Genomic DNA, 15,410 nt, shown 5'->3' with positions numbered 1-15,410 from the left:
AAGATAATTTGGTTGTAGACTCATGCCAATAAAGAGAACCCTCTTAAATGACAGTTTACCATAGTTCAATGTGGACACTGTGACAATAAAGTCCAATTATATTCAATCATAAATGTGTTTTCATGCTATTCCTAGTCCTCCGTTTCTTACTTGACCGCAGAACCATCCAATTTCCCTACCCCGCCTACGGAGCTGGTCCTCACCCTCAACAACTTCTACTTGACTCCTCCCACTTGCTCCAAGTCCAAGGCGTAGCTAAGATCTTTGTAGGGTACGTTGAACAATCTCTGTTCCAGGCATACAGTGGGCCTATCCCCGAACTCTACCTCCTGCATCCATGCAGAACTCATGGACGTCATCAATTTCCATCCTGCACGCGGACCATCTTCAACACCTCCCTCCCCTTTCTTGATCTCAGTTTCCATCACAGGAAATAGACTTCTGACTGACGTCTATTACAAACCCACTGACTCCCACAACTATCTCGACTATACTTCTTCCCACCCTGCGTCCTGCAAAGATTCTATCCCCTACTCCCAATTCCTCCGTCTACGCCGCATCTGCGCCCAAGATGAGGTGTTCCATACTAGGACATCCAAGATGTCCTCATTCTTTAGGGAACAGGGGTTCCTCTTTCCCATCATAGATGTGGCCCTCACTCGTGTCTCCTCGGTATCCAGCAGCTCCGCCCTTGCTCCTGGTCGCAACAGATAGAGTCCCCCTAGTCCTTACCTTCCACCCCATCAGCCGTCGCATTCAACATAATTCGCCGAGATTTCGCCACCTCCAAAGGGATCCCACCACTAGCCACATTTTCCCATCTCCATCCTTTTCCACCTTACGCAACTCCCTGGTTAACTCATCCCTTCCCAGCAAAACCACCCCCTCCCCAGGTACCTTCCCCTGCAACCCCAGAAGATGCAAAACCTGTCGCAATACCTCCTCCCTCGACTCTGTCCAGGGACCTCGACAGTTCTTTCAGGTTAGGCAGAGGTTCACTTGTACCTCATCCAACCTCATCTACTGTATCCATCGTTCAAGATGTGGACTCTTATACATCGGCGAGACCAAACGCAGACTAGGCGATCATTTTGCGGAACACCTTCGTTCAGCCCGCGTGAACCAACCTGATCTCCCGGTTGCTGGACACTTTAATTCTCTTTCCCATACCTACAAAGACCTTTCTGTCCTAGGTCTTCTCCATTGTCAGAGTGAGACTAAACGCAAATTGGAGGAACAGCATCTCATATTTCGCTTTGGCAGCTTACAACCCAGTGGTATGAATATTGATTTCTCTCACTTCAGGTAGCCCTGGCATTCCCTCTCTCTCTCTCTATCCCACCCCCCACCCAAGTCAGTCTAGCTTCTCATTTTCACCCTACAAACAGCTAACAATGGCCTGTTTCCTTTATTATCATAACTTTTTTGCATATCTTTCATTCATTGTTCTTTGAGGGGGGATCTTATAGAAACTTACAAAATTCTTAAGGGATTGGACAGGCTAGATGCAGGAAGATTGTTCCCGATGTTGGGGAAGTCCAGAACAAGGGGTCACAGGATAAGGGGGAAATCTTTTAGGACTGAGATGAGAAATAAAATTTTCACACAGAGAGTGGTGAATCTCTGGAATTCTCTGCCACAGAATGTAGTTCAGGCCAGTTCATTGGCTATATTTAAGAGGGAGTTATATGTGGCCCTTGTGGCTAAAGGGATCAGGGGGTATGGAGAGAAGGCAGGTACAGGATACTGAGTTGGATGATCAGCCATGATCATATTGAATGGCGGTGCAGGCTCGAAGGGCCGAATGGCCTACTCCTGCACCTATTTTCTGTTTCTATGTTTCTATGTTTATCTCTCCATAACACCGTCAATACCTCTAGCTTCCCTTATCCATAACCAGTCTGAAGAAGGGTCTCCACCCAAAACGTCACCCATTCCTTCTCTCCAGAGATGCTGCCTGTCCCGCTGAGTTACTCCAGCATTTTGTGTCTATCTACACTCTACCTTTGTTTGGTTCATCTGAATTATAATTATACTGGAAATGTATTTCTCAAGACTTCTCCCGATCTCCTTGTTGACTTCAGTAGAAACCGTGGAGATCCATCAAAAAGACAGATCTTACCCCAGAGAATACCCAAAAAAACTCGAACCAATTGTATCAACACTACTTATAATTTATTATAATGAATATGTTTAGCAAAAAGATAGGATAGTTGGTATAGAAATAAGATTTAATCTCATTTAACACTGAGAAATATGCATCATTGATTGATAATTGTGATTGACAGAAATGACTGAATAAATTAATAGAGCTGAGAACTTGAGTTCAAAACAGTGACAGAATTCATTAGAATACCATTTTCGATTAGTTTAAGGATTAATCTGTGCACATGACTGTCAACATAAGACAATCAAAAATTAATGGTCAATGTGCATCCACTTTTCAGGTACTCCGAACTGAATAAGCATATCTGTGCCTAAGCAATTGATGGAAAACTCTCAATGTACAATTCATTAAAATTATGCAATAATTACTATTAGCATCAAATTCATCGAAGAGGAAATGTGTTCTGGCTCCACATCCTTCATGGGGAAAGTTCTCACTTTCCAAGGACTCAATGAAAAATCCCAGCCCGGTAATATAGAGCATTAGATACCAACATGCAGATCTAGTACATGGCAAGACTAACTTCCACACTCACAATTAATTATTAAAGTGGGATGTTAGAAGCTTTAAACTGAATCTTGGAAAGAATTACAGGTTACTAAAAAGGTTACGAAAAAGCACTCAACTTCTGTTGAACAGACGTATCATCACAAGAACCATTCCCTTCGGCATTTATATTAACAGCTACAACCATTCCTATTTCATCCTTCATCTATGTTTGTTATTTCCACTTATGTAACATATTAACACAGAATTATGTTCCAAGTCATTTCACAGAAATAATTAGAGAAAGGGAGAGAATTTATGCTAGGACTTCCAGGAGAAGATAGAGGCAGGGAAATAGAAGGATTCAGTGATTTTGAACACTAAACTGCTTGAGGTCATAATAATGTAAAGTTGTTATTTTCTGTCAGGCAATAAACCAACATGCTTATTATTATTTTAAAATTCCACTGTGCTTGTGAATGTCTATGCTTTGTGTGTGCATTTCCCAATGTCAAAGTACAAGTAATACTTGTGAGTGTAATTAATTTGTTTTTTTAATGCAGATATTGGACATTTGAAATAAAACCAGATAACACTGAAAATACTCAGTATGGCAGTCAGCATCTGTGGGAACAGAAACAATGTTAACATTTCAGGTTGCAGATCCTTCTTTGTTCATATCAGAACTGGAAAATTATGCTGTAAGTAATCTAACCATAGCATTGATTAGTCTTATTCTCTCTCCACAGACATAGCCTGACCTTTTGGGCATTTCCTACTGCTTTGCAATTTGCAATTTTTACACCCCTTTGCTCGTGTTTCTCTCTCTCACTCTTACTAACTGCCTTAATTTCTAAGCTATTTAGCTTGTTTTATTCATCCAACCTCCCTACTTAACATTTACTGCAGTCTTGACTTCATTTTATCGAAGGTACTTGCTCTATTCTCACGAGGCTCCAACACTGCAACTTAAAACTTTTTTTCCCCCAACTCGATGAAGGGACTTTGAGTTAAAATGTTTACTCAATTTCTTTTTCCACATTGGATGTCTGCCTTTCTGAGTGTTTCCAGTGTTTTCTACACTTGTAAACAGAAGACAATTTTCCAAAGCTTATGAAAAATACATTGCAATGAAGTGTATTTTTAAATTCCTTGAATAATTTATTGGTTTAAATTTTGAAATAGTTCTTCTGCACAAGGGATGTTTAGTTTTATATTTTTGCATTATTTTGTTCAGATCAAACACAAAGTAATGCTTTAAAATCGCAAGTCTGTTTCCATCATGTTCCAAGTGGGGGTATACAGATTTGAGGTCAAGTTTGTAGAAAACACATTGAGCATTAACTACCCCACTGAGATTTAGCTTGCAAGAATCCCTTGCTCTTTCTGTTCCCATAACCTTATTAGCAACGTCTTTGATCATTCCAAGGCCTGCATATTTATAAATATACATTGGATGGCTTATTTTTGAACAGTTCAGCACCCAAACAGTTCAGCACCCTTCCAATGGAGTTATGATCAGAATCAGTCAAAAAGCCATGATTTTTTTGACTGATCGATTTATCTCAATAGCCTAATGTAAGGACAATAGCCTAATCTGAATGAGAAGGATGATGATTGTCTGTATGATGAATGTTTTCTCCGGAACGCAGGAAGATCTGGTAGAAGTTATAAAATTATGAGAGGCGTGAGTGTCAGAACTTTTTTTTTTCAGGATGGATATATCAATTAGAGGGCATAGCTTTAAGGTGAGAGGAGCAAAATTCAAAGGAGATGTGCAAGTCTGTTATACAGAGGGTGGTGAATACCTGGAACGCGCTGCCGGGGGTGGTGTTTGATAGCAGCATTTATGATAGCGGCATTTAAGAGACATTTGGATAGGCACATGTATATGCAGGGAATGGAGAGATGTGGATTATGTGCGGGAAGATAAGAGTTGGTCTTCGCATCGTGTTCAGTGCAGACAGAGTGGGCCGAAGGGCCTGTTCTTGTTCTATGCTCTCTGTGCATCTAGGTGTGTCTTCCACAATTCATTTGCGCAGGCCTTAACGTTGCCTCAAATCTAAAGAAAGAGACTTTTCAGCAACAAAACGATGAGCCAGTAAATTTGGGGCCATGCATTGTCACTCATTTCATACAATGTGTCCAGAAAAAATTCATGTTAAAATCTTCACCACTATTGTATATGGTCCCTTCCTGCTGTCATTTGTTTGAAGGTAATTGCATTCTCGGAGTTTGATTCCTGAGGGGATGTAGCATTTTTAGTGCCACTTTCAGACATTTTATCATGTACATTCACTTCATGTGCAGGTAGATTCAGGTGACAGATCATCTGCCTAGAGCTAAATTACAGGAAGGAGAGAATATAAAGCTCTTTGGTATTTATAATTTATACGATGTCACTCAGCTGACATTTCCAATCCCTGCCTACTAATTGGACACACAGATTATATTCTCAATAACCATATAATGCCATTTGTTTATTTTACTTGCAATACGTTCATACATCAACAACTATTGAGATAATAATCTGCCATCTTGTTCTTACATTTTACATCTTACAAGAGTTTTTACATTTTACTCTTGATATCTCTTAAGATCATCTCTGACCCCTCTCGCCCTGGCCACAAACTCTTTGAAGCACTTCCCTCTGGAAGGTGACTCCAGACTGTCAAAGCTGCCACAGTCAGACATAAAAACAGCTTTTTTCCACGAGCAGCAGTTCTACTCAATAACCAAATGTCTGTAGCTTCCTTTTGCTCTGGTATTTTATTTCATTCACATGTTAAAAGTATAAAGTTTTATTCTTAATGTTTTAATGTTTAATGCTTTATTCTTAATGGTTTACTGTGTCGTGCTGTTACTTGCGAGCGGAGCATCAAGACAAATTCCTTGTACGTGTACATACTTGGCCTATAAACTTATTCATTCATTCATTCAAACAAATAGTAGGAATAAACTGGCCCCTGTCAGAATGGCAGGCTGTGGCGAGTGGAGTGCCACAAGGTTCGGTGCTGGGGCCACAACTATTTACAATATATATTAATGATTTAGATGATGGAATCAAAAGTAACACTAGCAAATTTGCAGATGACACAAAGCAGACACAAAGTGTGAACTGCGAAGAGGATGCTAGGAGGTTGCAGGGTGACTTGGGCAGATGCATGGCAGATGCAGTATAATGTGGATAAATGTGAGGTTATCCACTTTGGCGGCAAGAACAAGATGGCAGATTATTATCTCAATAGTGTCAGACTAGGAAAAAGGGAAGTGCAAAGAGACCTGGGTGTCCTTGTACACCAGTCACTGAAAGTAAACATGCAGGTATAGCAGTCAGTGAAGAAAACTAATGGCATGTTGGCCTTCATAATGAGAGGATTTGAGTATAGGAGTAAAGACATCCTTCTGCAGTTGTACAGGGCTCTGGTGAGACCTCATCTGGAGTATTGTGTGCAGTTTTGGTCTCCTAATTTGAGGAAGGACATCCTTGCTATTGAGGGAGTCCACCGTAGGTTCACGAGGTTAATTCCCGGGATGGCGGGACTGTCATATGACAGATTGGAAAGAGTAAGCTTGTATTCACTGGAATTTAGAAGGATGAGAGGGTATCTTATAGAAACATAAAAAAATATAAAAGGACTGGACAAGCTAGATGCAGGAAAAATGTTCCCAATATTGGGGGAGTCCAGAACCAGGGACCAGAGTCTAAGAATAAAGGGGAGGCCATTTAAAATTGAGATGAGAAAAAACTTCTCCAGAGAGTTGTGAATTTGTGGACTTCTCTGCCACAGAAGGCAGTGGAGGTCAATTCACTGGATTAATTTGCAAGAGGGTCAGAGAGAGCTCTTGGGGCTAGCAAAATCAAGGGGTATGGGGAGAAGGCAGGCACGGATTATTGATTGTGGACAATCAGCCATGATCACAATGAATGGCGGTGCTGCATTGTAGGGACGAATGGCCTCCTCCTGCACCTATTTTCTATGTTTCTATGTAATCTCATATATCACTGGTTAAAAACCTCATGTGGACAACTGTTGATTATTTTGCCCACCACCACAATTGGAGAATAAAATAAAGACTATAATATGATTACCGATGAGGTTACATCCTGATAGATGCCCCAAAGATAATGGATTTCAGTTAAAAATATAAAATGAAAAATTTGAACCTTTCTCCTTGGAATAGTCAAGGATAGAGGTATCGAGGTTTTCTAGACAAGAATTTTTGTTAGAATGGATGACCAATAACCAGAGATTGAAGATTTAAAGTTTAAAATGATCTAGAAGTGAAATAAGAATTTGTTTATAATCAGAAGTTTTGGGATCTGGAATATCACCCAGGAAATGAGGTGGAAACTAATACCATAAATAATTTTAACAGGAATTCGGACAAATGTTTGAAGATAAGCAATCTATGATGTTAAGGATAACAATGGAGATGTGGGTCAAAGCAAAACTGCTTTCTCAAAATGTTAGCACAGATATGACCGAATGATTTGCAGTACATTTCTACAGTACTATGTCAACCTAAATTTTAAAAATGTGACTCATTCAAAAACAAATAAATGGAAGTTCTGGAAAAATCCATTAAGAATTAGCAATGTTATAAACTCAATATAAACTCAATATCTGTAAGCACGAGTTGATTCTTGACAAATTCTCCAAACAGAATCATCAAAGTTGACTCTAAGTCAGTAACACAGCTATACCAGAAGGAAGGAAGTTGGCATCATACAACTGGAATTTGAATGCCCTGCACAAGCCAAGAGAGCAAATTTCATCCAAGTATCAAGAAGAAAGCAGCACCTTAACTTTCAAGATGCATAGAAGGTGCTGAAAAATACAGCCAGCTGAAATCCAAACTTACTCTTTTGAATAAGAACACAAACCATTCTTTGATGTTCTACAAACTATATTAATTCCCCAAAGTTGTAACCTCATTGAAAACTGAAGCGTCACTTCACCAATACGTGGCTATAATTTTTAGTTTCTATAGTATTGACAGGATACATGCAAAATGAAAATACAGCCTTCACAGTAAGATCTAATTCTTTTAGCTCATCAGTAATGAAGAACAATAAAAATGAGATTCTTTCAATTATTGAGGTGCGGTATCATAGTCATACAGCATGGACACAGGTGCTTTGCTTCAATTCATCCGTCGATCAAAATGCCCCATCTAAACTATCCCATTTGCTCGTGTTAGGCCCATGTACTTATCCAAATGTTTTTAAAATGCTGTTATAGCATCTATCTAAAGGTATCCCTTGGCAGCTAGTTCCACATACCCAACACCATCTGACCGTCTTAAAAGTTGACCTTCAGGTTTCTATTAAATCTTTCCCTCTCACCTTAAACCTATGGCCTCTACTTCTTGATTCCCTTATCCAAGGAAAAAGACATGATGTTATATACCTCTATAAGATCACCTTTCAGCCTCCTGTACTTCAAGATATAAAGTCCTAGCCTGCCCCACCTTTTGCTATAGCTCATGTCCTTGTGACCTGGCAATATCCTCGTAAAACTCTTCTGCACTCTTTCCAGCTTAATAACATCCCTCTTCTAGCAGGATGACCAAAATTGAACACAATAGACCAAATGCGAGCTTGCCAACATTTTGCAGAACTGTAATAAAGTCTCAACTTCTATACTAATTTCCTTGACCATTGAAAGCCAATGTGCCCAAAATCTTCTTCACCACCCTAACTATCTGTGAAATAAAATAGATAGACACCAGTGGTTCGGTTCATCTTTCATGACCAGGCTTCTGAAGTCAAGTGGTAGGTAGGTTTATTTAACCAAGCAGCCTTTAAATACCTTATCGCTGAAGAATCCCAGTACTGTTCATCCCAATACAATGCAACAATTGGATGAGCTCTACATGGGACAAATGATCAATTGTTGTATATTATTTCCCAGATGATTAACATGGAAGTTATTGGCCTTATCTCAACAATCTTGTTACCCAGTGCATCTCTGTTTCTTAATCACAATTAAGCTCATAGACTAATGATAATTCAATGAGGAGTACAGGATCGCACATAAAAAATAATACTTAATAGTTTAAAAATAAAGCATTAACCTATGGGCTACCTTTATGGGAAGAGTGGAGAGTTACTCCTTATGACATCAATGTCATATCTAGGTTCCTATGTAAAACTAAATTAAATAAAATCCACAGAAATAAATTCAATGCAAGGTGTTACGCTTGACACTAGAGGAAGATTATCCTGAATACAGGAAGGCTATTACTCTAATCTCTGTATATTGATAGAGGAAGAAAACTTGGCCAAACAACATCAGATGCTTGATTAATAGATTACCATATTTTATAACCTTATGAATTAAGCTCATCCCTTTATAAATTCATCTCATGGTTCACAGCAAATTGTACATCACATTCATGCACTGGTTGTTATATATCAGAAAACATTCAGATCTCAGAATCATCAAGTAATGATAATTTCTAAAAGAACAATGTCAAAATGATACTTCTCAGTTAGGTTCTGTACAAACAAGAGAACAACTTGCCCCAACAGTTATGTCTTAAATGTAATGTGATTAAGTAATCCTGTAATTCATACGGTCTATTTGACTGGAACTGCTAATTAATCACACATAATGGATGATTTTATTTTGTGGACTCAAAGCAACTGGGATTCAAATTGATCACCATAGCTCACTCTTCAAGCCCACAACAAAATACAACTTTCATCCCATTGTTATGGACCAATTTACACTACAACAATGAAAGTACAGTGGCCTAGAAATTGTTGTGTGACCTGCAAAGATAACAGCATAGTGTTATAGCAAATGATTAGGCCATGATTTGTACCACTGAAGAGTATGTGAAGAAAAATACAGTGGCTCGATCAGGGAGTTAGATGTTAGCAGGCCAAAAGTCTGAGGTTCAATACAGCCTGGAGTTCGTTATGATGTCAGGCTTAATAACAAGGAACTGATGAATGTTTATCCATGGGGATAAATGTGTTGGTAGTTGTTTAATATCAAATGTCCTCTTGGGGTTTGAAGGGGTTGGAGTGGGGAGGGAGCAAAGTGGAGTAGTGTTAGCTGGTTGGACATTGATATCCTAATCATGGGGTGGAATCAGGGTGGTCAGCTATCAAGCATTTTGGAAAGATTTGGGCACATGGTTCATCATTGGGGAATATTGATACTTGCAAGTTTTAATAATGCTAAAAAGGACACAAAGTGCTGGAGTAACTCAGTGTACAAGTCTGAAGAACGTGGATAGGTGATGATTTGGGTCGGGACCATTTTTCAGACTGATTGTGGTGAGGGGGAGAAAGCTGCAAGAGAGGAGGGCAGGATAATGCCCAAGTGATAGATAGATACACATCCGGGGAGGGTTAGGGGGAAGGGGTTTGGGGGGTATGGGGGGGAGAGATGGTTGAAACGCAGATGGCTGGACAATGGCCAGAGATGAAAATACAAAAATACAAAAAATGTGAGGTAAGGAGTGCTAAATGTGAGGCCAGAGGAAGGAATATAGGGGCGGGGGAGATAAGGGGAGGGGGAGAGAAGAGGCGGGTATACACTTTTCGTCATTAACAACTCTATTTTTTAGAACTACTCACCGCCCCTTCCTTATTAAATGTTAGCTTCGACAGACCCTCTCCCCAATCAGTAATTCACTGTTGAACAAAATCAGCAACACCTTCACTCCTGACATTTTATAATGCTACTGTGGTTTGGGTTCCGCTACACATGCCTAGTTGAATTTTTGGAGTAGCTTTATTGAATTCAGAAATAGTGCATTACAAAAACGACCTTGTGACTCCCAGTTTCAGATGTGCAGCCCTAAAAAGTAGCATGTTCGAATGTTGTGGACACCCCCCTCACACTGATCCCTTGCGCATTCAGGTTTAATGAATGGTTATCGTTTTTCTATATTTACTTGGAACATTTGGTGATGATAATAGCTTCCCATATAGCTCTATTTTTTGACCTTTTAATGCTAAATATAAACTATTGGAAGCATACTGAATACAGAAATAATGCCACAGTTCCCAGTCAGTATTAAAGGAAGTTAGTAATCATTGTATAACCACTCAGAGAAAGCAGAACCTTGATTTCCATAGTTTGTTAATATAATTTCGTGAAACATATTAATATAATTTCAGAACTACTTAATTATTTTTGATGTTTTGAGATCAATTTCGTGTCAGTTGTGCACAATAAATTGAAAATACAATCTGCAATCCACTTGATGATCATTTTTAGTTTGTATATATAAACAGACTTTTCATCACAGGGCCATTTACTACATTTGCATTAAAAATCTTCCTTGACGCATTATAATTGACCAACTCTGCCTTCATTCAAGAAACTGAATATGAAAAATGACTGTTAAGGCCATGTTGATCCACTGCCACAGGCAGTATGGGGGGGGGAGGTACGAAGTTAGGTAATTTGGGATGTGGTGCGCTCCTACCACCATTGGTGTTTGGTTTCTGCTTGTTTCTCTGTTTCCTGGCCAACATAAATGTTCCTTCTCCACTTTGAATTTAGCACTGACATTAATGCTTTAACAGGTTAGGTACAGTGGCAAATCCTCTGATAAATTAAGAGACTCTGCAGAAATATGTTTGAATGATGAGCATAATACACAGTAATTTTTGCCCTAATATTTTCAACTTATTAATATGACTTTTTCAATATGATTAGTTCATTTATTAGAATGACGTGCTGCAAATTCAACACCTGAGAGAAATAAATGCATAACATGAACATTACAATAGAAAAGAAGAAATAAAGTAGTGCAGCAGAATCCGAAGGGAAGGATTAATTGGTTAGCGATTTACGGAGAAAATGCTGGAGTAACTCAGCAGGCCAGGCAGCATCACTGGTGAGAAAGTATGGGCGAAGTTTTGGGTCGAGCCCCTTCTTCAGACTAGAGTCAGGGGAAAGGGAAATGAGTTATAGACGGTGAAGTAGAAATATAGAACAAATGAATGAAAGATATGCAAAAAAGTAACGATGATAAAGGAAACAGGTCATTGTTAGCTGTTTGCAGGTGAAATTGCAGTTGCTGGTTTACAAGAAAAGACACAAAGTACATGGTGGATTCTGAAGAAAATGGCTTCAGTTGCTTTCATATCAAGTTGAAAGACATTTCTGTTTATTCCTCCAAAATGTCGGACAATTTCAAGACAATGGCAGGGTCAAGAGATGACGAATGGGGGTGGGGGGGTGAGCTGGGTAACATAATTGTATGTATGGAATCTGATAATAAATCAGATTAAAATAAAAGATGTTAAAGCAATTCATTTTTTCCACTTTTCATGACACTCTCGGGATTACTCCATGCAGATTACATTAAATTGGAAACTACAATACATACAATACAATACAATACAATTTTATTGTCATTTGAGCCTCAGTGAGGCTCAAACGAAATTTCGTTTCCACAGCCATACAAACAGACAATTTCTAGACATACACACAATTTAGTTCACACAAACATCCATCACAGTGAACCCACTGTGATGGAAGGCAAAAGTCTTTTCTCTCCCCTGTTCTCCATGTCTCTCCCGACGGGAAGCGGTCTCTCTCTCCCCCCGGACCCGTGAGCTCCCGATGTCCCCGACAGTCCACCGGACCTGCGGCTGCGGTGCTGGAGCCTCCGAGCCCCAGGAGTCGAGTCGCAGCAGCGAGTCACCACCGCTCCCCACGCACCGAGGCCGGCCAGCCCCACGATGGTGAGTAGTCCGCAGCTCCGCAGTCTCCCGAGCCCCCGGGTCGTTCAGGTTGGAGGCCGCTCCACGGTGCTAGGCCCCAACGACAACGGAAACCCGACAAGGAAAAGGTCGGGTCTCCCGGACAGGGAAGAGATTTCAAAGTTTCCCCCTCCCCCCCCCGCCCCCCACATATACACATTTAAAACCAGTATTAAAAAACTATGGAGCCCATAATGATTATAGGAACTTGATGTAGGTAGAAGATCCATTATTTATACATGACATACTCTGTGAAACATTATCAGACCTCCAAAGACTTCAGTGCATTTCATCGATGCATGCACTTTGCGCAAAGCTCAATCACCTTTGTATAAATGCATAAAATATATAAGACTCAAAGCCAGATATGTATGTTTGCTGATTTTAACACAAAGCAATGTTATATCCTCAATATGTCTGGTTTCTTGATCTCTCGCTCCGATTTGTTATACATTTGCTAAAAATCTCAGATAAACACCAATTTATCTGCACACAGAATTTTCATTTAAGCAGTGTTACATTTGGCCTTCATTCCAAATTAGTCATTTAAGAAACAACAGTAAATACGGGAGATAATATCAAATATTTCTCACTTAACAAGTGTATAAATTTTCATGGGATATGGAATTGCAAAATAATGTTTCCATGATTTCTTGAAATGTGTTCCATGCGAGCGTTAATTTCCTGTTGGTTGTGGGTTCACAGAATCTCCTCCTATGCAAGCTACTTACCTTCTCATCTAAAGCTTTATGGTGTTCAAAAAGTGACTTTAGTGCCTTCAAAACCTCAACTTCACTGGACACTCCTGAAGGAGACTGTGCCTGCCGTTTCACCACAGTCATTCTCAGTGATCGCTCATGCCTCGAAACAAGACATTCCAAATGTTCCAACAAAAGCTGAAAGAAATAGTAAGATATTAGGTTTGCTCCATTTTACTTAACAGGTGATTTTCAGTTTAGTTTATCAGTTCAGTTTATTGTCATGTGGACCGTAAAGCTTTTGTTGCAATGCTAACCAGCCAGCAGAAAGACAAAACATGATTACAATTGAGCCATTTACAGTGTATAGATACATGATAAGGGAATAACGTTTAGTGCAAGGTAAAGGCAGCAAAGTCCGATCAAGGAGTGATAGTAATTTTAGAGACAAAATCCACCGTAACTCTAGGTTCATATTTATCGTAACTTTTCCCACCTGTCCATTTGTGATAGCTATTTATTCTTACTCACATAATTTGGTATTTGCATGATTTTTTATTTTAATCTCCATACAAAACAAAATAGTGCTTTGTAAAACACCCTTCCCTCGGATAGCTCATTCCTACTGAACATTATCTTCTGCTTGGTTCAGATATTTAAGACAGCTCTAATGCATACGAGATAGCAATATTGTCAAAAAATTCCAAATGCGGAACTTCATCAAATTAAATTATACCCAGGTTTTAAAATTCTGGTGCAGTTCTATTCTGTAACTCCAGTAAAAATGAAACTACCTAACAAACTCCTAATAGTTACATCAAAACGTATGTCAACTTCCTACAAGTGAAATGAAGAGAAGTAAAAGGTAGGTACAGTGAATTGGAAGCCATGTTCAGAGTTGTTGGCAGGGATGGATAGATTCAGAGGCTGAGTTAAAGTTCACTAGTTCAGGACAATTAAATCCTGCAGTGATTATTTGTTTCCTTCATATTTAATGGGTGCTTCTGGTCTACTGTAACAAAGAGTCAGATATCACTGAGAGGAAATGGCACTACGTGCAGAATGTGTATACCAGACAGATCAGAGAGGATTGGGTTATAGAGAAAGGATGGATGTCTAGAAATCATAGAAAATCAAAATTAGTGAAAATCAGGTGGAATGGAACATATAAATGTGCAGATATAAAGATTGTAATTGCATATGCAGGGGAAATTTATATAACCTGTAAGCATATGAAACATGAACGAGAAGAAACGGAAAAAATGCACATATAAGGCTGCTTAGTGCATCAGCCTGATTGATTTGGGTTAAACAAATCACGAAATGCAATTTGGGCACAAATTCTGGAATAAACTACATGCTATGGCAATTTATTTCACTTGGAAGTCTGTGAGCAATGTAGTGCCGCAGGGAGCTGTGCTGGGACCTCAGTTGTTTGTGATATATATATATAAAGGTGACTTGGACATAAATGTGTAAAACAAAAGACACAAAGTGCAGGCGTAACTTGTCTGAAGAAGGGTCCTGACCCGAATCATCACCTATCCATGTTCTCCAGAGATACTGCCAACACTTTTTGGCTTTTTTTGTAAATGGGTATATGCAGTTCCTTGTATCTCCTTTGGACATAAATGTAGGTGAGTTTGTTGGTAAGTCTGCAGATGACACCAATTTAACTGGAGTTGCGGATAGTGAAGAAGCATTTCAAGGTATTTAGCGGGTTTATAGATCAACTACAGAAATGACTGGAGAAATGACAGAAGATGTTTAATCCGAGAGGTGTTGCTCTTTGGGAGGTCGAATGAAAAGGGAAAGTACACAGTTAATGGCAAGACCTTTAACAGCATTAATGTTCAGAGGGATCTTGATGTCTAGGCCCATAACTCTTTGCAAGTGGCAACACAAGCAGATATAGTAGGAAAGAAGGCATATGGCATGCTTCCCCTTCATTGGATGGGGCATTGAGTATCAGAGCCAAGAAGTCTTGATGCAGCTCTACAAGACTCTGGTGTGCACGCAATGTGTGAAGTGTTGGTTAACCCATTGCACAAGGGATGTGGAGGCTTTGGAGAAGGTGCAGAAGAGGTTTACCAGAATGCTGCCTGATTAGATGGTATTAGCTACAAGGAGAGGTTGGACAAATTTGTATGGTTTCCTATGGAACACCTAAGCCTGAGGGGAGACCTGATAGACTATATCAAATTATGAGAAGCTTAGAAAGGGTAAATAATTAGAACCCTTTCAGGGTGCAAACGTCAAAGACTAGAGGCCATAGCTTTAAGATGAGAGGGGCAAAGTTTAAAGGAGTTGTGCTGGGCAA

General features: G+C 39.5%; 1 protein-coding gene and 1 long non-coding RNA gene across 11 annotated transcripts in view; one reads left to right on the top strand and one right to left on the bottom strand.

Annotated features, from left to right (window-relative positions):
- Positions 1–15,410, bottom strand: part of ppfia2 (PTPRF interacting protein alpha 2) — a 311,096-nt gene that overhangs the window by 127,366 nt on the left and 168,320 nt on the right. For all 10 annotated transcript variants that reach the window (XR_004414887.1, XM_033038206.1, XM_033038207.1 and 7 more), the window contains one exon: positions 13,124–13,288. Coding sequence is in view for 9 of the 10 variants with exons in the window: in XM_033038206.1 (XP_032894097.1) it covers positions 13,124–13,288 (165 nt within the window). In the remaining variant the exon portion in view is untranslated. The remainder of the gene's footprint in view (positions 1–13,123; positions 13,289–15,410) is intronic.
- Positions 12,985–14,971, top strand: LOC116984116. The gene is made up of 3 exons (XR_004414888.1): positions 12,985–12,994; positions 14,728–14,731; positions 14,868–14,971. It is a non-coding gene; the product is annotated as an uncharacterized LOC116984116 (long non-coding RNA).

Source organism: Amblyraja radiata, chromosome 19 (assembly GCF_010909765.2).
Source record: "Amblyraja radiata isolate CabotCenter1 chromosome 19, sAmbRad1.1.pri, whole genome shotgun sequence".
In the NCBI taxonomy this organism is placed as follows: Eukaryota; Metazoa; Chordata; class Chondrichthyes; order Rajiformes; family Rajidae; genus Amblyraja; species Amblyraja radiata.
The sequence above is the reverse complement of the archived record's forward strand: the minus strand, read 5'-3'. Positions and strand labels throughout refer to the sequence as shown.